General features: G+C 42.4%; 1 protein-coding gene across 5 annotated transcripts in view; it reads left to right on the top strand.

The window, feature by feature from the left end:
* The window catches only part of BVES (blood vessel epicardial substance), a 71112-nt gene that overhangs the window by 33633 nt on the left and 10447 nt on the right, over window positions 1–27032 (top strand). For all 5 annotated transcript variants that reach the window (XM_065588271.1, XM_005287704.5, XM_008164898.4 and 2 more), the window contains 4 exons: window positions 1477–1601; window positions 15390–15577; window positions 16929–17037; window positions 20813–20980. In XM_065588271.1, coding sequence (XP_065444343.1) covers window positions 1477–1601; window positions 15390–15577; window positions 16929–17037; window positions 20813–20980 — 590 coding nt within the window. The remainder of the gene's footprint in view (window positions 1–1476; window positions 1602–15389; window positions 15578–16928; window positions 17038–20812; window positions 20981–27032) is intronic.

Raw genomic sequence — 27032 nt, 5'->3', positions numbered from 1 at the left:
GGTTGGAGTCTTGGCCTGATTCATTATTAACCACCAAAAATGCCCTGACTAATATCTGGGCTATTGTATTTAATAAAGATGTAGTTGGATTCAGAACCGTGCAGTACAACACACTTGGCAATCTTAAATGCTCTGAGAAAATAGAATTCTCCTGCTCTTACATTGTCTGACAGCATTAAGAACGGATGCTTTTTTTTGCCATTGACTTGAATAGGGCTAGGTTTTTACTACTGAAGTATTGTAAGCGCCTCATGACAGTAGGTGATGCCAAAACCTTGTTTTCAGCGGCATTGTTAGGAAGAGTTCAAACATGATTTGAGTGGGGCCAAACTACGTTTGTAAAGTCTTAACCTAAATCACTTACAGGGTTCCTGAACTATCTCTATGCCATTGTACTGTATGTAGAACCAAAGTCTTCATGACCCATTGAGGAAGTGTTGTGAAAAGTTATGACCCTGTAAGGTGTATTTTGAGAAATATCCTTTTTGTTATTTTTACAATATAGAAGTTCTATATTGTAAAAATAACAAAAGGGATATTTCTCAAATACACTTTACAGGGTCATAACTATAATAGAACCTGTTCAGTGTTTGAGAGACTCTATTTTAATTACCAGACCTTTATGTTGCTTGTATTAAGAATTTTACAGTAATTGTTCCATATTTCCTTTCACACTTACAAAAGGCTATTTTACCAAAATGAGTTTCTCTAATGGCCAGGAACCTCAATCTTTGCAAGATCTTTTATCTGTTGAACTCTCATTTAAAATCAACAGGAATTCTGCATGTGGAGGGTTCACTGATTTCAGCTCTAGTTTGAATTTTGAACTGGCAAACATATGGAGTATCAATTTTTCAAGCTGAGATGGCAACTTGAAAGAGTAACATTGTAAGAGAGAGATGCATAATTAAGAACTTTATCTTGTTTAGCAGCTCTCACTAATCGGAGCAGAGGAATTAGTATTTGAAAATTATGTAGAAGATACTCATCAGTCATTCTGTCTTCCTAACCAATGATATCTTGAACAATGGCATAACTCACAGCAAAAAGCCAGATTCATAACATATATTGTGGTGGTTCTTTTAAAACTGAAAATCTCTCTGGATGGCATTTAGGGAGCTCCAGGCAAATAGTGCTTGCTTATTCATGTTTTGTTTGTCTACAGGCTTCAGCCCTAGAAATGAATGCTTATTATTTTTGTCTCAAATCCGTGTAATGCCAGCTGTATGAAGCAGTTGTGTTTTAGTTAAAATGCTTCTTGTAACTAAATAAAATTAACTGTTACAACATTGCTTACCTTGATCCATGTTACCTAACTCTGTTGAAACTTGTGAAATGCATCACTTCTGAACATAATCACTGTAATCTAAAATTGGGATCTGTATTATCTATATCAAAAGAATGAAGTGTGTGTGTGTTTTTATTTTTATATAATATATATCTGTATAATTTAACTTCCTATTTTATTTTTGACAGGATGTGTACTTTTCATCATCTGGGCTATGCTGTACCGTTGTGCCTTGGATATAATGATCTGGAATTCGGTGTTCTTGGTTCTCAACTTCTTGCATTTTATATATCTACTGTACAAGAGAAGACCGGTATGTAAAGAGTATAATCACTACAAAGTCCTGTGACTGTGCTTGGGCAAGCCTCCCATTGAATTCTATTGGAGCTTTCCCCGGGTGGGTCAGTTATCAACCCCAGCAGGTACCAGCTATCATTAGCATGATTTTAGCCTGATAGTTTGTTGTTTGCCTCACTCTCTGATATAGTACTTCCATTTTAAAACTTTTTTTTTTTTTTTTTTGGTCAGGCATTTTTATTTATTTATCTAAATGAAAAGGACATCAATTTCAAAAGTGACTAGTGGGTTTTTTTTGGGTGCACAACTGGAACATTTCAGAGGGGCCAGATTTTTCAGAGGGTAGGTACTCAAAACTTCTGAAAATCAGGTCCACATACCTCAAGGTGGACATCCATAACTAATCATTCCTGGAAAATTAGGCCATGACCTCTATGGGGCTAAAACTTCTCTTGCTTAGTTTAAACCCAGAAGTATCTTGTGTACGGAGGAAGTGGAGAGTACATTTTGGCTCTTTATAAACATGGAAATAAATGTAGGTGTCCATATACAAACAACTTTAACGTTCTTCTTGCAGTCCATTCATACAAAAATACCTTTTTGGTCCATGTGTCCTCTCTCTCTCCCCCTGTCCTGCCTTGCGGAGGGAAGGAAATCCATAAAGAAAACCCTGATCAGACCCTGCAGATGGGAAAAGTGATAAGTGAAATACTACTCCCTTCTCTGTCAAATATCTGGGATGCCCAGGAATGAGCAGGAAAAAGTGGGCAGGGTGACGGAAGAGCCATTCAGTAACATGATTCCTGCCTTTAACCAGTTTGGAGCATGGGGATAATTTGCAGGTCAAATCAGCAAAGTTAAAGCTGCCTAAACTCTAGCGGTGCACCCTGTGACTCCCCTCCATAGAATCAAAGGGAACAGCCAGGGGAGTGAGCCAATAATCTGGAAGGGTCTGCAGAGTATTGTAGAACAGGAGTCCATCAACAGACTTGAGCACAGTCACTGAGATTGGAGGCCAGGATCCTTGGGAATCCCCATTCCTTTATCCATCCTGCCACCTGATATCTTCCCATTCTGCAGCATCTTGCCTCTTTTCAGAAACATTTAGGCTTAGAAAGAAACAGGGAAAATTCTTTTTTGCTCACTTTGGATTTTATATTGTACAAAATCTATCTTAAGAGAAATTACAGGAATATACTTAGGGCAAAGTAAAGCTTTATCTAGCTTTTGTCTAGAAGCATCATCAGTCACTATTTTAAAACTAGATATATTGCTCTACTGCTAACTGTCCATTTAGTTGCATGCAGTATATTGAGCCATTTGGCCTATCCAAGATGAGCCTAAATTGCCCATTGCCTTTAAATTGAAGAGATTTTAAAAAGGGAGTAGGCACATTTGTTTCTTACTGTTCTGCCTGAGATGCTTGCACTATTATTTTAGAAAACCTTTCTTTATCGATCTGTTTATACATGATCTTCAGGATACAATACTATGATGAAACTGCACCTTTGCCTATACTCAGATATTCTGTCTGTTATGCCACACCCATTACTGTATCTAAGCACCTACATAAATAATTTTCATATGTATTATGTTTATAGTCTCCCAACATGGATGTCATAAGCCCCAGAGGTGTCACTAACACATGTCATGACCATCTTACCTTTCTATTAGATTAGGGGAGGGTGGTAGATCCTGGTATTGAAAACACAGAACCACTGTATTTTATGATAAAGTAACAAAAGACCTTCTTGCAACAGATGTATGCAAAGGGCCAGGATTAAAATAGCAGTAAAAACTTTAACTCTGACCTGAGTGACTAAAATCTGAGACTTAATGGAATGCTAACACAGGGGTTTTTTTGTGCCATAGTAATAATTTGACTGTATAGAAGTGCCAGAGAATCTGGCATCCATTAGGGACTTCACTTTTGCTACTGATCTTGCAGGGAAGGCACTCAAATACTACAGTAATAGGCAGTAGTATAAAACACTATGATAGATATTGTTTATTTAGGTCCAAATAGAGAATATATTTGAGTTTGAAACTCAATTTATAAACTACCAGTCAATGAAAGTGTTAAAAAAATATTTTTAAACAGGTGGGAGGGAGGGGGGAACTTCCTGCCCATCCTATAATTTTGCTAAATTCCTCTTCTGGGTCTAGTTGGCTGGTTATGCCCAGATTGGGGAAAAGTGCAGCTGGCTATTCATATGTGCACTGTCCCTTGAGTGCGTTACAGTTGACAACTGCCTTTCTGAAAGGAAAATGATGTTGTTTTTTTTAATTTTCATCTTCAAATTGCATATGGCAGTAATGCAATGCAGCCAGGACTTCTAAGAGCAGGCTGTATTTGATTTTTTTTTTTTTTTTTTTTTTTTTTTTTAATAGCAGCTAGTCCTTTGGATGGAATTGAGTATTCAGGAGAGATGCAACACTACATAAAAAAACTCCATTGAGCCCTAGTCTTAGGTTGCATTTTTAAACGGTGACAAGCATTAGTGTCCAGCTTTCTTCACACCCCAATGGGACACCTCTCACACATTAGCAAGAACATCAGTTTTGATTTTGTCATCTTGTCTTTCTACTCTTCTGTCTATCTACATCCCTTTGATAGCACCGATCTCTGGTGTTTGACCACTCGCACTTGCTATCTTAGTGGTAAAATACATACAAGCAAATACTGACCATGAAATTGCTCATTTCACCTCTGTTGCTAGGTGTCAGTCTGTCTCTCTCATACAGACCATGCTGTATCCACCCTTGGTCTAGGGGGAGAGGCAGTTAATCAAAATAGCTAAATAAGCGCACAGTAACGGAAGATGCTGTCTCTGTTTCTTGAGCCAAAGGGAGTATTACAGTTAAGTGTTAATAAATGAATAAGGACCACTTATCACTAATAAGTGACTGTTTGACCATGTGGTTGTTTAAAAAGTGTGAGTTGGGAGTGCTTTTGTTCCAGGTGAGCCTTGAGTGGTTGATTGGAGGGAAGGCTTTGAGCTGGGGCAACTGCTTCAAGCCAGAAGCCTTATAAAAAAGCAGCCAGTTGCAAACCAAATGAGTGGCAAACAGAGAAAGTTCGCCTGGGGAGAGTTTCCACAGAGTTTTTTGCCTTTCAGGCTTCTGTGAGCAGTAAATACAACATCTAAAGAGTCTCTTAGAAGGAAAACAATGTGGATAGTGAATGATCCCTTGTTGTGACCTGCACAGGATGTGCCATGCTTGTTTTCTCCCAGAGGATAGAAGCGACTTCATCTGTATGAAGTGCAAACTAGTCTTCATATTGGAAGAGAAGGTTAAAGGACTAGCTACCCAAGCATCAACCCTGCGATGAATCAGAGAGAATGCTGACTTTCTGGATAGAAGACAGCATTTGGTACTGTGGGCACAACATGCTGAAGAATCAGAGAGGGCAGTACAGAACAGGGAAGAAAATTGGCAGCATGTGATCTCCAGAAGAAAGAGGAGAACTCCTGTACCCCCATTGCAGATAGAAGTAGAAACCATTTTCAGGCTTTCTGCACAGGTACTATGTCAGAGAATGGTTTGGAAGAGTTATCTGAGGGAAGGGATCAGAGGGAGACCCCATCGACCAGAAGGCATGGGAAGCATTGTCCTAGGGATGGGGGTTCCATAACCACCACTCCCAAGAGGAGATTTTGGGGGGGGAGGGTGGTTGGGGGCTCTCTCCTAAGGGGGAATGGAGTCATCCATCTAGACCAGGAAACTCTGTGTGCTGCTTGCCTGGAGCTAGAATTCAAGATGTGACTGAGTGTCTGCTGAGACTGATCAAGCCCTCGGACTGCTACCCCTTCCTACTTCTCCATGTGGACACCAATGATACTGCCAAGAATGACCTTGAGTGGGTCACTGCAGACTATGTGGCTCTGGGAAGAAGGATAAAGGAGTTTGAGGCGCAAGTCATGTTCTCGTCCTTCCTCCCTGTTGAAGGAAAAGGCCCAGGTAGGGACTATCGAATTGTGAAGGTAAATGTGTGGTTGTACAGGTGGTGTCTGAGAGAGGGCTTTGGATTCTTCGACCATGGGATGTTCCAGGAAGAAGGATTGCTAGGAAGAGAGAAGAGCATCTTGGCAAGCAGGCTTGCTTATCTAATGAGGAGGTTTGCTGTGGGATGGTGACCTAAGCCCTGAGGTAAGTGGGATACCGGGAGGAAACACAAGGAGGAGGGTGCAACAGGGGAGGCCTCCTGATCCCTACTGAGAAAGTCAGGCAATCAGCTAGTTATTTTAGGTGCCAGTACATGAATGCAAGAAGCCTGGGAAATGAACAGGAAGAATTGGAAGACCTGGTCAGTCAAGGAACTATGATGTGATTGGAATAACAGACTTGTGGAGTAACGCACATGTTTGGAGCACTGTCATGGATGGGTATAAACTGTTCAGGAAGGACAGGTGGGGAAGAAAAGGTGGAGGAGTTGCACTGTATGTAAGAGAGCAGTATGATTGCTCAGAGCTCCAGTATGATTGCTCAGAGCTCCAGTATGAAACTGGAGAAAAGCCTGTTGAGTCTTTGGGTTAAGTTTAGAGGCGAGAGCAACAAGGGTGATATCGTGGTGGGTGTCTGCTACAGACCACTAGACCAGGAGGATGAGGTAGATGAGGCTTTCTTCAGACAACTAACAGAAGTTTCCAGATCACAGGCCCTGGTTCTCATGGGGGACTTCAATCACCCTGACTTCTGCTGGGAGAGCAATACCTGGTGCCAGTGCTGGAGGAACCAACTAGGGGCTGTGCTCCTCTTGACCTGCTGCTCACAAACATGGAAGAATTGGTAGGGGAAGTAGAATTGGGTGGCAACCTGGGCAGCAGTGACCATGAGATGGTTGAGTTCAGGATCCTCACAAAAGGAAGAAAGGAGAGCAGCAGAATACAAACCCTGGACTTCAGAAAAGCAGACTGACTCCCTTAGGAAACTGATGGGCAGGATCCCCTGGGAGGCTAATATGAGGGGGAAAGGAGTCCAGGAAAGCTTGCTGTATTTTTAAAGAAGTCTTATTGAGGTTGGCTTAACTGAGAAATCTTCAGTGAGCTTAAACACAAAAGGGAAGCTTACAAGAAGTGGAAATTTGGACAGATGAGTAGGGAGGAGTATAAAAATATTGCTCGAGCATGCAGGGGTGTAATCAGAAAGGCCAAAGCACAATTGGAGTTGCAGATAGCAAGGGATCTGAAGGGTAATGAGAAGAGTTTCTACAGGTATCTTAGCAACAAGAAGGTCCAGGAAAGTGTGGGACCCTTCCTGAATGGGGGGTGGGGGGACAACCTAGTGACAGATGATGTGGAAAAAGCTGAAGTACTGAATGGTGTGGTGTGGTCGTTTGTTTGTTTGTTTTTTGTTTTTTTTCCCCCCCCTCCTCCCCCTCAGTCTTCACAGACAAGGTAAGCTCCCAGACTGCTGTACTGGGCAGCACAGTATGGGGAGGAGGTGAGCAGCCTCAGTGGTGAAAACAGGTTAAGGACTATTTAGAAAAGCTGGACATGCACAAGTCCCTGGGTCCAGATCTAATGCATCCGAGGGTGCTGACAAAATTGGCTGATGTGATTGCAGAGCCATTGGCCATTATCCTTGGAAAATTTGGTGGTGGGGGGAGGTCCCAGATGATTGGAAAAAGGCAAATATAGTGCCCATCTTTAAAAAGGGGGGGGGAAAGGAGAATCTGGGGAACTACAGACCAGTCCACCTCACCTCAGTCCCTGGAAAAATCATGGAGTAGGTCCTTGAGGAATCCATTTTGAAGCACTTGGAGAGAGAGGTGATCAGGAGCAGTCAATATGGATTCACCAAGGGCAAGTTATGCCTGACCAACCTGATTGCCTTCTATGATGAGATAACTGGCTCTGTGGATATGGGGAAAGTGGTGGATCTGATATATCTTGACTTTAGCAAAGCTTTTGATACAGTCTCCTACAGTATCCTTGCCAGCAAGTTTTTAAAAGTATGGATTAGATGAAAGCTGGCTAAATTGTCAGGTTCAATGGGTAGTGATCAATGGCTCAGTGTCTAGTTGGCAGCTGATATCAAGTGGAGTGCCCCAGGGGTTGGTCCTGGGGCCAGTTTTCTTCAACATCTTCATTAATGATCTGTATGATGGGATGGATTGCACCCTCAGCAAGTTCACGGATGACACTAAGCTAGGGGGAGATGTAGATATTCTGGAGGGTAGGAATAGGAGCCAGAGTGACCTAGACAAATGGGAGGATTGGGCCAAAAGAAATCTGATGAGGTTCAACAAGGACAAGTGCAGAATCCTGCACTTAGGATGGAAGAATCCCATGCACTGCTACAGGCTGAGGACTGACTGGTTAAGCAGCAGTTCTGCAGAAAAGGACCTGGGGATTACAGTGGATGAGAAGCTAGATATGAGTCAACAGTGTGCCCTTGTTGACAAGAAGGCTAAAGGCATATTGGGCTGTATTAGTAGGAGCATTGCCAGCTGATCGAGGGAAGTGATGATTATTCCCCTCTATTTAGCACTGGTGAGGCCACACCTGGAGTATTGCATCCCGTTTTGGGGCCCCCACTACAGAAAGGATGTGGACAAATTGGAGAGAGTCTACTAGAGGGCAACTAAAATGATTAGGGGCCTGGGGCACATGACTTAGGAGGAGAGGCTGAGGGAACTGGGCTTATTTAGTCTGCAGAAGAGAAGAGTGTGTGTGGGGGGGAGGGGGATTTTATAGCAGCCTTCAACTACCTGAACGGGGGTTCTAAAGAGGATGGAGCTAGTCTGTTCTCAGTGGTGGCAGATGACAGAACAAGGAGCAATGGTCTCAAGTTGCAGTGGGGGAGGTCTAGGTTGGATATTAGGAAAAACTATTTCACTAGGACAGTGGTGAAGCACTGGAATGGGTTACCTAGGAAGGTGGTGGAATCCCCATTCTTCAAGGTTTTTAAGGCCTGGCTTCACAGAGCCCTGGCTGGGATGATTTAGTTGGGGTTGATCCTGCTTTGAGTAGGGGGTTGGACTAGATGACCTCCTAAAATCTCTTCCAACCCTAATCTTGGATTTGAACTCAGAAGCATAAAAGTAGTTTCATGCATGTAAATACCAGCTTAGACACTTCCATCACGATTGGAATACTCCCTCCTCCTGTGCCAGACAAAGCAAAGTGATAATGTGACTGTATCTTCAAACAACTCCACTCTCTCTTCATTTGAAGATCCCAGTCCTACTCCTCCATTGCCTTACACCTTTTGTAGTCCTTTACCCAGAAGATGGTGGGAGTGAAATGTTACCTAATCAGGTACTATTTTACACTCACTGTGCATTGATGTGAATGACTGCTTGAAGTGCAGACCATCTCTTCAGAACTTTCCTTCTTGGTTTGAAAACAACAGTCTGAGAACATAACAGTGGCCTTTCACACACTCTCCCTCTATTGGTATGAGAGGCTTCTCTGCAATTCTTGTCTTTGGGAAGAGCCTTCCAATACATCTCTACCTCTTCAACTAAACCATGTCTCTTCTCTCCAGTTCTCTCTCCTAAAGCCATCACACTATTAAATTAAAAGTAGCTTTATTCTTGCATCGCTGATGAACTCCACTCTTTCTAATGAGAGGGGGGTGGTCACTTTCCAGCATTTTTCATAATGGTGTTTTTGGGTGAGCTTTCTAGTACTCAAATACATATCCAATAGTTTGGATTCTTATCCTACCCTTTATGCTCTACTAAACTGAAGTAGGAATCTCAGAAGAACAGTCTTACCTGAGAAAAGTACAGGAGTACTTGTGGCACCTTAGAGACTAACAAATTTATTAGAGCATAAGCTTTCATGGGCTACAACCCACTTCTTCGGATGCATAAGTGGGTTGTAGCCCACGAAAGCTTATGCTCTAATAAATTTGTTAGTCTCTAAGGTGCCACAAGTACTCCTGTTCTTTTTGAGGATACAGACTAACACAGCTGCTACTCTGAAACCACTCTTACCTGAAAGAGTTCCAGCGTGTCCTGCTTCTGGCCAGTACTACATGAGTAGCAGTGTGATACGTCTTAGTTTTGCATGGGGCTGGAAGCAGAAGTGAAGAGACAAATGAAAGTGAATAATAATGTTAGCCCAATTAGATCAGTTCTCCAAATTTGGTTCTGAGTTTAGGCCAAGTTTTGGATCTGTTCTGACTCTAGGGCTGAATGAACCCATTCTGATTACCTACTATTTTATTTAAAGGTTAACAGCACTAGGGGCTGAGGCCATTCAGCACTGTTTTAGAGGCACTCTTACCTTAAAGGACATTGAGCTTAGGAGCAATGTGGTAAATGGTGGTTGTAAAGGGGGCAGGGAAGTGGAAATTCAGGCCTGTCTTAAATAAACTCCACTTTCCTCCTCCCCTATTGCTGAAAGCCTTGCTTGCTTCCTGGATTCCAAAAATCTCCCTTTTCAGGTGCCTAAAACTCTAACTATCCTTACCCTTCTACCAAAGCTTTCCCCAGGACCATAATACATTGCCACTATAAAACTTTGCAGCAAATTGAAATAGTCAAATATAAGATCAGCACAAAACATGCTTAACTCAATATCTACACCACTACCTCCAGGAATACTGTAGTGATTTTTCATAATTTCATTCAATAAAAATATCTGTACCTGAAGATATCCCATAATTCAGCAGGACCAGGGGCAGTGTATGAACTGCCCAGTGTGGGACCCTAGCCCTCAACCCCTTTTCTGTTTGAAGTCCCACACCTTTTGCCCCTTCCCCCACTAGATGACTCCAGAGCACCTCCACCATGGCACCCAGTCCCAGGGGGGCAGCGCAGCCCCAGCTGCCTCCACACCCAGCACTGGGCGGATGGTGTGGCTCCACTTGGCTCCAGCACTGGGCGGGCGGCATGGCCCTAGATGCCCCAAGTCCCGGCTCCAGCCCGAGCCCCATTGGAAGAGCAGGCAGGGAACTGGGGGCAGAGCTGGGGTAGGGCCACACCAGGCAGCGCAGGGAGGCTCAACCTCCCCATGCCTGTGATACCTGCAGCCCATGAGCAGGCTCTTGGCAGGGAGCACACAGGGCTTGAGTGTACAACCTCCTAAGAACAAATTTGAAGAGTCCTAAAAATCAGGTATGATGTTTGCTGTCACTTTGTGGGGAGATCCCATGGTCACATCAGCATTTTAAGTGGACTTTGCTGTCTCGACCTAATGGGCTAAACTTTCCAAAGCAGCAATGTCATATTGAAAAAACAATGAGACCTAGTGCTCCGGTGACCTAGGAGCCTATAGAAAATGTTACAAATACCTTTTTAATATCTATTCATTTTGTTTTCTCAGCATTGTTTGGGGTTTGCTTTATGGTAATGGCAAAAGTTGGGGAGGGAAGGAGGAGATGGGGAGTGGGGGGAAAAAAGCAAGAGGGAATAGAATATATGGAGTCATCCTTGGTCCAAGTCCGTTAAAAGCAGTAGAATTAAATCAGAAGTGAATTTGGAATAAAATATATATTTCTCCTCTGTGGCTTTATTTGTTTTTTTATGTGCTAATTATGGGGCAAATTAATTGCTGCACTGGCATAGAGTCAAAGGGGCTGCAGGGGTTGGTGTGATGGAGGCAGTGGTCAGGGATACCGAAGTTGTGCGCCTGCTGCAGTGGTCTCTCTGGGGGATCCACACTTGGCGGGCCCATGCTCAATGTCCTGCTTCTCCTATTCTCAGAGCTGCCAAAGAAGTGGTACAGAGCTGGTAGAGTTGACTCTCCATCTAGCATAAGGAGCTCCCAGTAGAAAGGGTAATTTCCCCCAGAGAAATGACTTACACCTGCCCCTTTGTGTTAACTTAGCAAGTGAAGAAAGGCAATGGCACAATGAGGAATTGGATCCTGAGGGTCCAATTTTTCAATAGTTCTGTGCACCCATAACTGCAGTTGTAGTCAGTGCTCAGCTCTAAATACCTTGTGACATAAACACATCCATTGTGAATTTTAAAAACTGTAAAATTAAATGGAAACAAGAAAACATATGCCAGACAATATATGCGGCATCTTTATTATACATTATGAGCAATAACCCTTCTTGTAAATGCAACATCTGCTACTTACTCCACTCATTGTAGTTGCTGTGAATGTAACTTTGCTTTTACTATGAACTTGAAAATTGGTTGTTTTAAATATCACCACAGAAGGTAGCAAAGAAGATGTTAAAAATAATTTTTGAATGAGATTTTCTAGCTGCAAGTATCGACCATCACCCAGAATCATTTTTATTTACTCAGCCTCACACCTCTCATAATCTAGAAAGAATGGAAAAACAATTAAAAATCAAGCTGTATTGCAGGATGAATAATTGATAGATATTTTCAGGTAAATATTAATTTCATTAAATGTAGTCTGTGGAAAAACAATGGGTTCTTTCCTGACCAAAATATGACTTCTGTGGTTTTGGCTTATTGAGGCTTTCCCTACATGGTTCCTTTTAGAACCTCACCCTAATTCAGAAGCTAAAAGATTCTAATCAGTGCCTCTGCAGCGCTCTGGCTTGAGGCTTTGGCAGTACTCCAGAACACTTCATCTATCACAGAGCAAAACTTATACCTACCCATATGGCTCATTTGGAAAATGGCCCACAATGATGACTGCAGAAGCAGTCAACAGTGCTTAACTTAGGTTAGGGTGAATACTGCTTGAAGAGGGAGGGCTCGCAAAGTAGAATAATACCTCCCACCTGATCACTCATTTTAAAAGCAGCACTTCAGTTATGCCTGCTTTCTGCTTAGAGACATTTACATATTTGATCATGAAAGCTCTAAACTTTGTTTTGTTTTCCTTTAGTCAGTTTTGCCCTCACAAATGCTTGTGTAATTCCCAACTCAGTCCACGGGTGCTGCACATACACATCTAGGAATAAAATTTGACCCTGTCTGTGAATGGGTAAGAGCTCATGCAGGGAGATACACAGCATTAAGTTAGAATTGCTGACACAAAGGAGGGACTGACTGGAGAAGATAGACTGATTACAATCGACATATCTAACCTCACAGTTGCACAGAACCTATATGCAGATATTAGCAACCTTAGGGGATTCTGTGATTAATGATCTATTATGATCCCCAGCACACTTCTCCCTACCATGTATGTTTAAATTGAAGCTTTGCTTTGCCTGTGCGTAGGCCCTTTTTAGTTGTTAAGAATTACGATGTGCAGCAGGGCCGGGGGAATTGAAATTGAATTGAAAACCTCATACAAACATAGTTACTGTAGCTTGAGTGCTAACAACCTTATTGTTAATCTTCCTGAGCGTTTCCATTCCAACACCCCTCTTTCAGGAATTTAAAGGCTGTATCATAATGCATATGCACAAGGAGGCCAGATTAAAGGTGCACAGGCAACGTTAATTCTGGCCTTTCTTAACTTTTCAGGGCCTGACTTTGCATCCTTAATAAAGTTGTTTTAACATAATTTTTGTGTGTATTTTCTAGATATTTAAAAAAGCAAACTGAAAAATGGAAGTTCTTTCATGTGGGATTATATTGATACCCACATGGATCATTAGCAGGTTGGAACTTTGAGATCCACTACACAGACCTCTGTCGCTTGAGCTAACAGAAATAACTGATAGCAGTACTATCCTCTATGTGGACTAGCAGTAGAGGGGGATAGGACACTTTGCCAGTGGGTTTCAAAGATATTTGCTGACAGCAAAGACATGGTAAGACTCAGGGACAGGGATCATGGGTTCCATTGCAGACTCTGGAGGAACGTGTGCTGCAGTGGGCACTGTCACTTCTGCTCATTCCCCCCCGAGCTTGACCCCTTCTGTCCCATCACCTCCATGAATCCTCTGCCCCAGTCCTCTGTATCCCAGTTTCATTCTCATCTAGTCAGTTCCAGTCTCCACTTCTGAGAGGCTTCTGATCCCAGCCCCAGGCTCCCCCTTTTCCCACTCCTAGTCTCCTCGTCCATCCAGTCCCAGTTTTCTCTCGTCCTCCACAGTCTGTCTCTGTGTTTCTCCAGTACTCCCCTGCCCATGTTCCCCATGCCTCCATAGGAGCCAATGCTCCCAATCCCAATCTCCTGCCCCAAGGTTCTCATCCATTCTCAGTGTCCTCACCTCCTCTGGCTCCTTGTCCCGGTTGCTTTGCCCAGCCAGATATACCCTAACTTCTTGTCAGATCTTTCTCACCAGCATCCTTATTCCTTCCCATCCCTATGGATTCTCAGGCTCCTTGCCCAGCCAGTCCCAGTCTCCACCCTCAGGCTCCATGTCCCAATCCACTCCCTGGCCCTCACTCACAATGCCCTATGTCTGGCTCTTGTCCCCTCTGCATTAGAATCAGACTATTCCTTCCACTATGTTGCCTGGGTGCCAACAGAGTAGGGGGCGGGGGTCACTGAGAGCACAGGAGAGACCACTTCCCTGTTCTCAGTGCCAGTGCCTGGACAAACCCTAGCCAGGAGCAGCCATAGCTAAAAGCCTAGCCTAGCTTTGCCCCTGGACTGGAACATGCTCCATTGCTCTGTAGGGCTGGCACATGTGTTATCTGGTCAGCACGAGGAGCTGTGACAGGCCTCGAGCATGCTCAGTGAGGATAGAATCTTTCAAGACTTTTTGCTGTTAAGCTATAGAAAATTTCAACTGAACATGTGCAAATGTGACTTTCAGAAATATAACTTGGCCAAATTTGGACGGATTTTCACAGTGATGGCAAAAAGCACATCCCTGACACAAAGGCCACCTCCCTGTCAAATTTGAAGTCCCTATTCCAAAGCATAAAGACCTTTCAAATGAAAAGGTCACTAGAATATTTTTAACATTGAAAAATAATTTTATTTTCCTTAGTCTCATTCTTGGAAATGACTGACTTGTTTTGGATGAAATTTTCCACAACAATTGAGCTGGAGGCAGACACCTGGCATGGGAAATTTCAGCCAAAGTGGTTTAAGTTATAAGTGACTGAAATTGGGGTCTTATAATGGGAAGTGTTGGGCAACATTAATAATAGGCGGTGCTACCAGCCCTACCTATAATTTTGTTTATCAGTTTTTCTTTATTTTCCATTCTGAATATATGTACTTCCTTTTTTATTCTCTGATGTCCATACCCTTCATCTGTGTGTCCTGTTCCACCACCAAGCAGACCTCTGCTCAAGCTTTCCTGTGTTTTGTGGTAGACAAGGACCCAAAGCACTAGCTGCTATCTCCTTCCCAGTTGCCTTCGTTCAGGAAATACTTTCAGGCTTAGGATTTCAGCCAGCTTCCTTTCCCGCTTCCCTGCAGCTGAAGTTTGGGTGGGCTCCCAAGAGTGGGATGTTCATCTGGCAGTGGCTTCTTCCTCACTCATGACATGTGCTTATGGTGGGTTTCTGCATGCTGGCTCTGTTTTCAGGGCTTGCAGGCCTGCTCTTCCTCTGTATACAAGCCATGAATATGAAGAATCAAAGGTGCTCCCTCATTCTGTCCTGAGGCAGGGATGCATAGTGAAAGACACTGGGGTCCTGATGTTCCAGATGCCTTTCTGGGCCAAACTCTATTTGTTCTTACGGCAGTGTAAATCCAGAGTGACTATTTAAATCAGTTCAAATTCTACTGGTATGGAAAAGATGCTTAAAGTGCCAGCATACCATCTTGACCCAATTTTAGCTCTGCATAAACAAGTGCTGTGGTCACCATCTAAGAGTCAACATTTGTGGACAGATGCCAGTTCTTTCCTGCCCTATATGTAGACAAAACCTGAAGTATCTCAGCTACAACCATTTTGGCAAATGGTGAACTTTTATAGGAACCTGTGGAACTGAAAAATAATCTTGCACTTCTGTTTCTTCATTGACCCATTCTCCTTTATCATGACTGTTGTTGCATTCCAGATCAAGATAGAGAAGGAGTTCAGTAGTCTGTACAAGAGAATGTTTGAACCACTCCATGTACCTCCAGAACTGTTCAAGAGATTAACTGGACAATTCTGCAACATTCAGACTTTAAAAACAGGTCAAGCATATGCTGCAGAGGACAAAACATCAGTTGATGATCGACTAAGTATCCTGCTAAAGGGAAAGTATGTGCTGCATAAAGTTTGGGAAAGTCTTGTGTATTGCATGATGGTGGAATGAAAAACAAATTCAAAGGAAGGTCATTTTAAAAATAATTGTTCACAATATACAGTCAAATCTGTGTTAAGCCCTGTACCAACTGGAAAGCTCTATAAACCGACATTTCTAATCTTCATAGAAAGTCAGGTTTATAGTCCGGTTGGCATGGGGCCGGCAAGCTTCCTACCTGGCTCTGCGTGGCTCCCTGGAAACGGTGACATGGGGAGAAATGGCCACGAGGAGTTCAGAGTGCAGGGGGGCTGAGGATTGGGGCACGGGAGGGGTTTTGGGGTACCAGATCCAGGGGGGACGCTCACCTCGGGTGGCTCCCTGCAAGTGGCGACCTGTCCCTGTTGCTGCTAGGCGGAGATGCGGCTAGGGAGCTTTGCATGCTGCCTCCACCCACAAGCGCCACCCCTGCAGCTCCCATTGGCCAGGAACTGATTGGAGATGCGCCGATTCATAACTTCATAAGTTCTAGCTGGAGTTTAAATCTGATATTCCCTTGTAAGTTGTGGTACCACCATCTATCCTCTTTCCCTAGGGTTTGATCCACCCTATGTCACTTTGCGGGTGGATCAAACCCAAGGTATTCAGAGGACATCTGATAGATGTAGTATTCTGCGTACTGGGTGCTACCTTCTGGGTAGACCTGGGCAATTTTTTTGGCCAAAACTCTTTTTCAGTGAAATATGCAGATTCGACAACACTAGACTGTTTAGTGAATTTGTGTAGGCTTTGCTGAATTGTTGGAGTGGAAATAAACCCTAATAAGTAAATAAATAAAAAACCCAAACCTTTTCATTTTGACATTTTTCTCAACAGCGTTTCAATTTTTCATTTCAAAACAACTTCATTTTGAAATTTCTCTTTGGACAATTGCTTCTCTTTAATTTTGATGAAAAAAAAAAAAAAAGCTTTTTAAAATGGTTGAAACTGAGACAAAATATTCACCAAAAATGTCCAAAAAATTTTCTGTTTGACCTGCAACAGTGCTGTTTGTTTGTTTGTTTTTGTTTTGGAATTGGTATCAAAACAAAAAAAAATCCATTATTCACACAGCTCCTTATTATTTCAAACCATGTCGCCTGTTTTAAGGTGTGATACTGCTCCCTTTAGAATCAGTGAGAGTTTTGACAAAACTTAGTTTATTTGGCTGACAACTAGGTCAGATGCTTGGTGAAAACTCCCTGAGATATGGATGCAGTGACCTCTCGGAGTTCTGTATTATCATTGTCAATAATCATATTCAAATTTAGATTGTTATTCTACCTTATGGTTTTTATATGTTGTTCTAACAAATATTTTTATCATCAGAATGAAGGTCTCCTATCGAGGGCATTTTCTGCATAATATTTACCCCTGTGCCTTTATAGATTCTCCTGAATTTCGATCAACTCAGATGAACCGGGGTGAGAAATTCCAGGTATGTGTCTATTTGGCTGTCACTGGATATGAACTTAATGAACAGTGAATTTATTGACTTACACAGTTTTGCTAGGTTTTTTTTTATATTTAATGTTGGGCCATTTAAAAGATACTCCTGACTAGTAGTTCATTTCAAAATGGTATTAGTTTTTTCACTGACAAACCTTAGTATTGGCTTGTTCTATGCTATTTTTCCCCCTACGGTTCATATACTTTAATTCTATTTAATAGGATCTGTACTCCCTGTGCAGGACATATAAATTAGAAGGAGGTTTGGAATTGTCAACAAAATGTTGAGTGACATGTATAGGTAAAAAAGATGCCATTGAACTGAAATCTAGCAAGTTTTTTTAAAAAGTGAATTTCAGGTACTACAGCTGCCGCTGGTTCCCCTGGTTTACAATCACACTTTTTTATATTTTTAATTTTTCTCCTTTCTACTATTGCTGTATGTGTCACGTTCACAATTAAGGCTGTGATCCTGCAAACATGCACATACTTCACTTTAAGCACCTGAGTAGTCCCTGTGGGTGGGTATTTGCAGGATCTGGGCTTAACTGACTCTACTGGGAAATTATGAAACTGGCTATATGCAACATATTGTCAAATGCACAAAGAAAACAATCTGAAAAAATATTTTTCCCCCTTTAAACTCTTTTAGTTACAGTAATTTTAGGCATTGGCTGTATCTGCTTTAAAAAAGAAAATGATTACAAGTATGAAGTTGGTGTCCCTTTAAATGTGTTCAATGAAAAAAAGCTAATGTGTGCATATATTACAGTTGTCATTCAGCAGTAATTACTTGTATTTGAGTCACTTTATGCATTTATTTCCTTTTTGTGTTCCCAAAAATGTAAATCTAATTTATTATACGTGATGTTGTCTTTAAGGAGCAGACCTCCTTTTTGAACACATGCACACAAAAATCGTCCTTATGATTAAGAGCAAAACTTAGTCTATATTCAGACAAAACTCCCAGTGACTTCTACAGGAGCATAACCAGAGGTGAAAGTGGGCTGGTACAGCGTACCAGTAAGAAGTGGCCACTGGTATCAGCCCGTACACAGCCGACAGCACTTTAACGTCGCTGCCCCTTTTGCCCCCTCCCCAGGGCCACCGACGGGGGTGTGGGGCGCAAAAGGGGTAGCTGTGCCAGGGCCCGGCAATTTAAAAATGCCCAGGGCTCCTGGCTGCCGCCACCACTACCGCAGCAGCGGCCGGAGCCCCGGGCCCTTTAAATCGCTGCTAGAGCCCCAAGCGGCATGGGACAGGCAGCGTGGAAGGGCTGGCTGGCAGAGGCCCTCGTACCGGTATGTCTTTTATATTACTTTCACCCCTGAGCATCACATAAGTGAGGGCTGCAGGCGTTGACATCTAGTATAACATGCCATAGAGTACCACACTGGAGACAGGGAGTGATCTTAGGGGTTCTCATTTTAGGTTTAGCCGATCTGATACAATAACCTAGAGTGACACTATTATTTGTATTATTGTATCATCTAGGAGCCCTAGTCATGGACCAGGAGCTCATTGTACTAGGCACTGTACAAATGCAGAACACAAAGACTGTCACTCCCCCAAAGAGTTTACAATCTGATCTCATGACATTGGTGTGAATCCAGAGTAATGCCAACAGAGATTAACGTGACTGACAGTTGATGGCCTTGCCCTCTAAAGGAAAACGGTGTAGCTATAACATTTCTTAGGACTTGATCCTATTGCTTGCTCTGATTCCCATTACAGTCAATAGAAAGACACTCATTAACTTCAGTAGGAGTTGGATCAAGCCTTTTTTGCCATGTTGTAGAACAATGCTGTTGTCTCAGAAATTCCGTGTCTTTCTATCTGCATGCTGTGTGCAGTGATCATGGTTTCTAAGGGTCCTGGCTACATGGGGAAATTTCCCAGAATTACTATACCAGTATAATTGTACCACTATAGTTTTACTGGTATAACTCCCCATGCAGACCCTCTTATGCAGAATACGAGTGGCTTTTTTCTCAGTTTAGCTTATGTTGCTTTAGAAGCTCTGGAAGATGAACAGATGGCTGAAAGTATTATACATTGGTGTGCAGCAGATAACAAATATTAAGGAGGGACGGTTTTCTACCCAAAATACTGAAATCAGTACCAGATGTTTTGCTAGTTCCTTAACATGTTATTATTCCTAACTATGATTGTGTAATAGTTACTGGACTGTGACTCTCCTCATGCCAGGAAGGGAGGCAGGGTTGGTATGGCATCTAAGTCAGTGATTGAGGTAATATGTTCCAGTCAAGAACTCGGCATAGGGCCAAGGAGAGATGGTTGTGAAGATATATTCACTAAAGGAATCCTGTACACTTGCAGTCCTTGTCATGCAATCTCTCCTTTAGAAGATGATCAAACATTGATTCATGCTATTGAAGGGAAATAGTTTAACATCAAATTTCACCTACCTTAAAATTATTATAATCTAGTATGGTATGTCCTTCACTTACTAGGTTTTTGTTTTGTTTTTAATCTCAATACTCTGACCTTAAATAAAAAAATCTCATCAGGAATGTTCATGTAGAACTTATATTTAAATTATCTATAGAACCTTTTGTGCTCCATCCGCTGGCTGTGCTGATGAACAAATACTCTTCCCAAACCTGTACTTTTAAGAACTATTACAAAAAAATGGAGACTAAAATGTATCACTTAAAACCTGTATATAGTATGTGGCAGCGTTCCCTCACCTTCTGAGACTTATACCTCTTTAATTTATTTTAAGGAGAAAAAAAATCTACAAGTAACTTAGAAAAGAAGTAGCTATATGATTCCTACTTTTAATTGTTTACTTGTTTTTGTAAAATAAGTGATTTAAATATGGCTACAGAAGTACTGAACTGTGATATAGTGGTTTTTGTGTGCCACTGCCCTCTTCTGGCTAGAATGCGAGACCTGCTCAAGTGTTTATAAGTCTATAACTGTTTTCCTGAAAAGGGATGTAAACCTCTCTGCAACTTCCATAGCAGTACTACTGATGACTAATTGATTTGATTGTTTAGCACAAGTATTGAAGACTTGCCTTCATGAAAAGGTCATGAATTCTGTTGTAGCTGATGACAGGGCAAATCAAGCTGTAACAATTTGTATGAGATTTCAAAACATTAAAATATCACTCATAATATCTTTTTATATACCAGCTGTGCCAACACGTAGTAACTATGAGTAATTTTACTTACGTAAGTAGTCTTTGAACATCAGTGGGACTATTCATATGAGTAAAGAGAGATTTTTCCACACTATCCTTCCAAAAATCTTCCTAGAACAAATTTAGCTCTCATGTAATTAGATGGGAATTGCATTAAGGTCACTGGATTTAATTTGATTGTTTTATGTCCAATGAATTTCAATGGAATAAAAAGGTGTGTTCCTTATATTTTATTCCTAAATATATCTCTAGATTACAAATGCTGATATTAACTGTATTTATGGAGACAACTCGGTTTGGTGAGGGAAGGATTCTCATGACATACACTTCTGCCAGTCCATTAAACAAATGAAAAATGGGAAAAAAATCTCAGTTGAAAACATTTACTGCATTTATAAATAATGGAAATTTAAAAAATACAATACGAAGCATCTTGGGTGCCTTTAAACTTGTAGGTGGTATGTATCTTATGGGATATACACGGGTTGAGTCATGATTGAACTAGTTATTTTTGCTGCATCCCCAAATTAAAATCTGGTGTGACCTGTTTTTCAAACAATAAAGCAGTGTTAATTCTGTACATATGTTTTCTTAGGTCACCATTACTGCAGATGACAACTGTAAGTTTCTGTGCTGGTCCAGGGAACGACTGACTTACTTTCTGGAATCTGAACCATTCCTTTATGAAATATTTAGGTATCTTATCGGTAAAGATATTACAAACAAACTCTACTCATTGAATGATCCAACACTAAGTGATAAGGTGAGTTTTTTGGGAGAGTTTCCCTCCCTGTGCTATATTGTTAGATGCTATAAAGACAGGTTAATTTTATTCTCTTAATCCTGCTCATATATTCCATTAAATTCACACACACATCCAAAGACGGAATTGTTTTTTGTGTATCAAAAATGTGCTTAATGCAGAATATTTGGGTTTTTTGGATGGTAAAGATGCTGATCAATGTCAGATCAGTGCTCGAGAGAAAAGAGGCATGGTTAAGGCCCATGTCTGCACTACAAACTTTCACCAGTGCAAGTTACATTGGCATAAATCTGATGCAGTTAGTATATCGCTTCCATGCATGCTTGGCTCTTTGCAGTGGTGCTGTACGTACTCAGTAGGAGTGCTTGTGTTGATGCACAGTGTGGTGCACCGTGGGTAGGGATCCCAGTGTGCAACCCGCCACCATCCAATGCACTTTGGGAAGTTTTGGCAATGCATGGTGGGGCAGAAACAAGTCATCAGGGCGACTGGGCGCAAGGGGTCAACTTCCCAGTATGCAACTGTCTCCATCCCATAATGTCATCTACATCCCATAATTTTCATGCCATATTTAAAAATCTCACAAAACAGCACAGCCCTCCTCACTGTCCGCCATCTCTGACAGAAGCAAGGAGTCTACACAGCTCTGCACTATTGTCATAAGCGTTGCAAGCACAGGACGCACGATCCTCTGGTACTTGCAGAGCCGTAAGAAGAACCCACTGATTTGTGGGGAACCGGACTATTTCTTGAAGGACAGATAGCTGTGGGCCATAGCAAGAGCCAGTTCAAGGTTGTTAGTGGTATTCATGGAGCAGCTACAGATGGTGGAGCGCCACTTCTGGGCCCAAGAAACAAGCACTGACTGGTAGGAATCACATCGTAATGGAGGCTTGGGATGATGAGTGGTGGCTGCAGAACTTTCGGATGTGTAGGCCAAATTCCTGGATCTGTATGCTGAGCTCACCCCAGCCCTCCAGTACAGGGACACTAGGAGGAGAGCTGCCTTGACAGTGGAGAAGTAAGTGGCAATAGTACTTTGGAAACGTTCAATGCCATATTGATGCCATCCAGTGGGAAATCATTTTGGAGTTGGAAAATCCATTGTGACGACCTTTGTCATGCAAGTATGCAGGACTATTAATCATTTCCTGCTATGCAGGACTGTGACTCTGGTGTGCAGGACATAGTGGATGGCTTTGCAGCAATGGGGTTCCCAAACTTCTGTGGAGCAATAGACAGCATCCATATCCCTATTTTGGCACCAGATCACATTGCCACAGAATACATCAACAAAAAGGGCTACTTTTCCATGGTTATGCAAGCATTGGTCGAGCACCAGGGCCACTTCACCGACATCAGTGCTGGCCGGTCAGGGAAGGTGCATGACACTCATCTCTGAGAACACAGGATTGTTCAGACAGCTACAAGCTGGGACTTCCTTTCCCAAGTGGCAGATTATCACTGGTGATGTTGAAATGACCCTTGCTCCCCTGGCTCATGAAGCCGTACACCAGCCACCTCGACAGCACCAAGGAAAGATTCAACTACCGGCTCAGCAGTTGAATGTGCTTTGGGTAGAGTGAAGGGTTGCTGGCAGTGTTTGCTCACAAGATTGGATCTCAACGGGAAAAAAAGTCCCAGTGGTTACAACTGCCTGCTATGTTCTGCATCAAACCAGTGAAGCAGAGGGGGAAAAGCTGCCACCCCGGGGTAGAGGGCAGAGGTGGAATGGCTCTCTGCTGAACGTGAACAGACAGACACAAGGGCTATTAGAAGAGCTCAACATGGAGCTATATGAGTCAGGGAAGCTTTGGAAGAGCACTTTAACAGTGAACCACAGTAATGCATTGTGGTGTACTGTGTTCAACCTGGCTTTCCTGTTTTGGGCCTTTTCGGAATTGTGTGGTGTTGGTTCACACCTATGAATATAACACTCAGTGCACCTATTCATTCTGTGGTGCTTGCTGTATATCTATGATTATTACACCATGTCACTGATCCTATGAGTTGTTTTACACTGTACAGTAACAAGTAAGCGGGTGCTATCAGAACTTCTAGGCACTCTGCAGCATATGTTGTGAGCTAATAAAGATGAATTATTTTGCAAATAATAGAATTTTTTCATTAACAAAACCAGTGCGAAGAAAAATCTGTTCAATTTAAAAGGAAATACATTAAAAACTTAATAAATTATATGGAACAGAACTTAACCAAGTGAAAGAAAATTCATGTCCATCTTACCTACATGCTAACCTGTGAAAGCCACCGTTGCTGTATATGAAGCTGTAGTTGTCCTTAATGTCCCCTGGAGTGCAGTGGTAGAGGTAGGGATGTAGCCCCTGATGCCACATGGAATTTTGGGGTAGAGGGGGAAGGGAGGTGCTGCAGTGGAGTTCTGCATGCATTGCAAAGGGAGGCAACACTGTGATTGTTGAACCTGTAGGTCCACAAGAGTCTGCAGCATCTGTGTGTGCTGCTAGGGAAGCTCCATTATCTCCTGGTGTATCTCCCTCTCCTTTTCCTACTGGGCCTCCTGGGCCCATGAACCACTGGCTGGGGGAGGCTAGCCCCCAGCCCTGCCCCTTCCACCCAAGGCCCCGTGCCCCCTGCCAGAGCCCCCCACCGCAGCTGCTGGCCCCAAGCGGCACACACGCTAGTGCTCGTGCTCCCAACCCCAGAGCGGGCAGCGCAGCCCCAGCCTCGGAGCACTGGGAGGGTGGGTGGCACAGCCCGAGCTGGGGCTACTCCAGGAGACTGGAGCCATGCTGAATGGAAGCAGGAGGGCTGGGGGCAGAGTGTGGGCAGGCTACACCTGGCTTGGGGAGATGCAGACTCCCCCGGCCTCTGACACCCGCCGCCCATGCCTGGGCCTTTCTCCTGTCTGCTTTTTCCTCATTCAGGCTGTGTGCAGTGTTCACCCTCCAGGCCCTTTGCTCACGGTCTGATACAGCACTGGCTTGCAGGATCTCATTGATCTCCCATGACCTTGGGCAGTGGAGTTCACAATGGTGACCAGAATGGTTAGTGTCTGGTATTGTGGAACAGCTGCTGGAGGACTGTTAGAGTTGACAAAAGTAACACAGTGTCTACACGTGTGGTGCATCAACCTCAGTACCTCAACCCTGGCTTAACGCCGCTCAGGGAGATGGTGTTACTATGTCACCACAACAGGGAGTTTACCTGGGTAGGAGACAAATTTAAGTGTAGACACATACACAACTAGGTCAGTCTGAGGCAGCTTACATTGACCTAACTTTGCAGGGTAGACCAGGCCTTAGAATCTGAATCCATAGCTGATATAAATATTTCTATCCAAATAGCTGATATATCAGGAAGTGATCATATTATAATTTGATTGCCATCTCCACAGCAGCTATACAAAAAAAGGTTGTGTATATCTTTTAATTGGGAGGAGGCTGGACTAAGTGACTAGGGGGACTTTAACATCTCTGACTTCAACTGTTAGACTTTTTGGAGACAGGTCTTCATGGATTTTAGTTTATACTGTAGATTCAGGTATTATGTGAGGACAAATATATACGTAACCTTGTGTTACTTTCATTATATCTCCTTACATGGCTACATGGCTTTGCATTGTTTGGATAGAGGAGCTATGTTGTGCTTATGGTTCTTATTGTTTATGTAGTAGCTTCAGAGTTTTGATAAACATTTACTCTAGTAATATTGGACTTCTTCTGCAACGCTTATACAACTCCCAATTACTTGTAGATTTAGCAACAACTTCAATTAGTCACTTTAGTTCTGGCTTCATGATTTTAATCCACTCTGATTTATCAACCCAAAATTATTTCTTATCAGGTTGTGCATCAAAAATCTCCTAACTAGGTCATATTATAGCTGCTATAATAAAGTTGTGAACTTAGTGGAAAATAGTCCAAAATGAATTAATTGCCACTCATACTATACAACAAATTTCACTCTGAAGCATCCCTGGAATTCAGCATCAGTAATTCTACTGGGTTTCTTCTCTGCCTCCAGACAGATCTGCAAGAATCGTTAGAGAAACAACATTACAGTATTTTTTTTTTTTTTACCAATGTAGCAGTGCCTATACTGTCCCCTGCTACATTATACCTGGCCAATAAATGCATGAATACAAACTCTTTCTGTTGCTAAAAGTCAGCTAGAATATAAGACACAGGCCTGATCCTGTAAGGACAGGTTTGGTGTTTTGGGCATATCAGAGCAGGGTAAAAAAAGTGAGGAACAGGACAGGGAGCACACAGGGGAACTCTGTATTGCAATAATGAGGATGGTGCTGCACAGCCAGCAAGTGCTTTTTGCCTATCTAGAGTGTGGGCTAAGGAGAGAACACATAGCTAAGCACCTCCTCTGCATGCTAAGTTCCCTCAGGCAAATCCATTTTCTCTTGTGCACTCTTCCGAGCATGGAAACAGGAATTTGAGGCTGACTTCTGTTCGGAGTAGGGTACTGTGCATACTGCAGCCCTCACTTGAAAGAGGCGTGTGCTTCCTGTTGTACATCATGCAAGGACTTGTAGGATCAAAGTCTTAGTATCAATCATTCTTAAATAAAAAATAAAATGTTACATGGAATACTTGTCCATTTGCTCCAAGTTGTGTAGCTGGTGTTTAGAAGTCAAGTGACTCTTACTCTCCCTCCTGGGATATTTTAAACAGATATCCAAGAGAGGTGGTTATTGTAGTCTGGCTGCTGAGGCCCTAATGAGGTCCAGCTACAAACATCTGGTAGGAAGCTATAACTGGAATTGCATTGTATGGGATTTGCAAATTACAGGAGAAATCAGAGGGGAAAGTTGGATTTACTGAAAGATTTGAGCTTCACTTCATCTGAGGTTCAACACCTCGAAAATCTTAAACCTACACACAATCTAAAAGCATTTAAATGCTAAAAGAAATCTCTTCTTGCTCTTTGTGTCATATTTCCATTCTTCATTTTTTTTCTAGCTTACTTCATTTGAATTAGTGCGTTCTTATTACTTCTGGTACTTCTGTCCCACGTAGAGCAGATTCAAGCAGTGAGAACTACTGCCTCCTGTTTGTGACTTTGGACACAATTTTCAAAATTGACCTGTGATTTTTGGATACTTGTAGTTTTTGGGTGCCCCATTTGAGACACTTCCAACAGGACTATCTTCAAAAATTGCAGAGCACTGGCCTCCTTAAAAACAGACCTCACAAGATATCAGATATACCTAAAACTGAGTACCCAAAACTACTGGGCACTTTGGAAAATCTTGGCCATAAGCTTTTCTTGTAATATGGATTTTTCCCATCTTGCTTCTCCTCTCTCCCCCCACCCTTTTCGTTTGCCTCCTCTCCTCTTTGTCTTTCATCTTGACCGCCATTCTCTCTGCCCTTCCTTCCCATTTCACTTCCTCCTCCCATCCTTTCTGCTCTTTTCTACATCACCTTAAATAATAATACAAATGCACATAATCCAATATTTCTTGTAGGGTACCTTGGAGTAATGAGCTCTCCATCCTTCCCCTGGCTTCCTGCTTCCCATGGTGTTGGGACCACTCTCATCACTGTTCCCACACTGCAGTGTCTGTTGTTGAAATGCTCCTTGCGACTGATGGGAATGGAGTGTTGACTGGACTCCCAGCACTGTAGACAGGGCTAGATAATTGTCTAGACTGACTTTTTCAAGTTCTGCACCTTCTCTCCATACATTGAAAATGGTAAACAAGCATTGCTTAATTCAAATACACCTATGTTAAATATGAATGCATTTAGTATGAAGAGAAAAGATTAGTGTAAATGTATGTTGGCTAATACCCATTTTGAAGGTTATATCTTACAGCCTTCAATTTAATACAAGGGATGCTTATTTAACAGTTGTTTTCCAGGTCACTTCAGAAGATTAGAATCAGATTGATAATGTGAATTAGGTTTTATTTGTTCCCAAAGAAAGGGGAATTTTTAAAAAACTTAAATTTATGTATAATTTTGTTCATTGTCGCTTTTGATAGTGAAATACTAATATGAATTTGTTTAAGATTATTATAACTGCTGCTATACTGTAGCAGAACTGTATTACATTA

This window comes from Chrysemys picta, chromosome 3, assembly GCF_011386835.1.
Source record: "Chrysemys picta bellii isolate R12L10 chromosome 3, ASM1138683v2, whole genome shotgun sequence".
Taxonomy (NCBI): Eukaryota; Metazoa; Chordata; order Testudines; family Emydidae; genus Chrysemys; species Chrysemys picta.
Note: the sequence above shows the minus strand (reverse complement) of the source record. Positions and strands in the feature narration are given on the sequence as shown.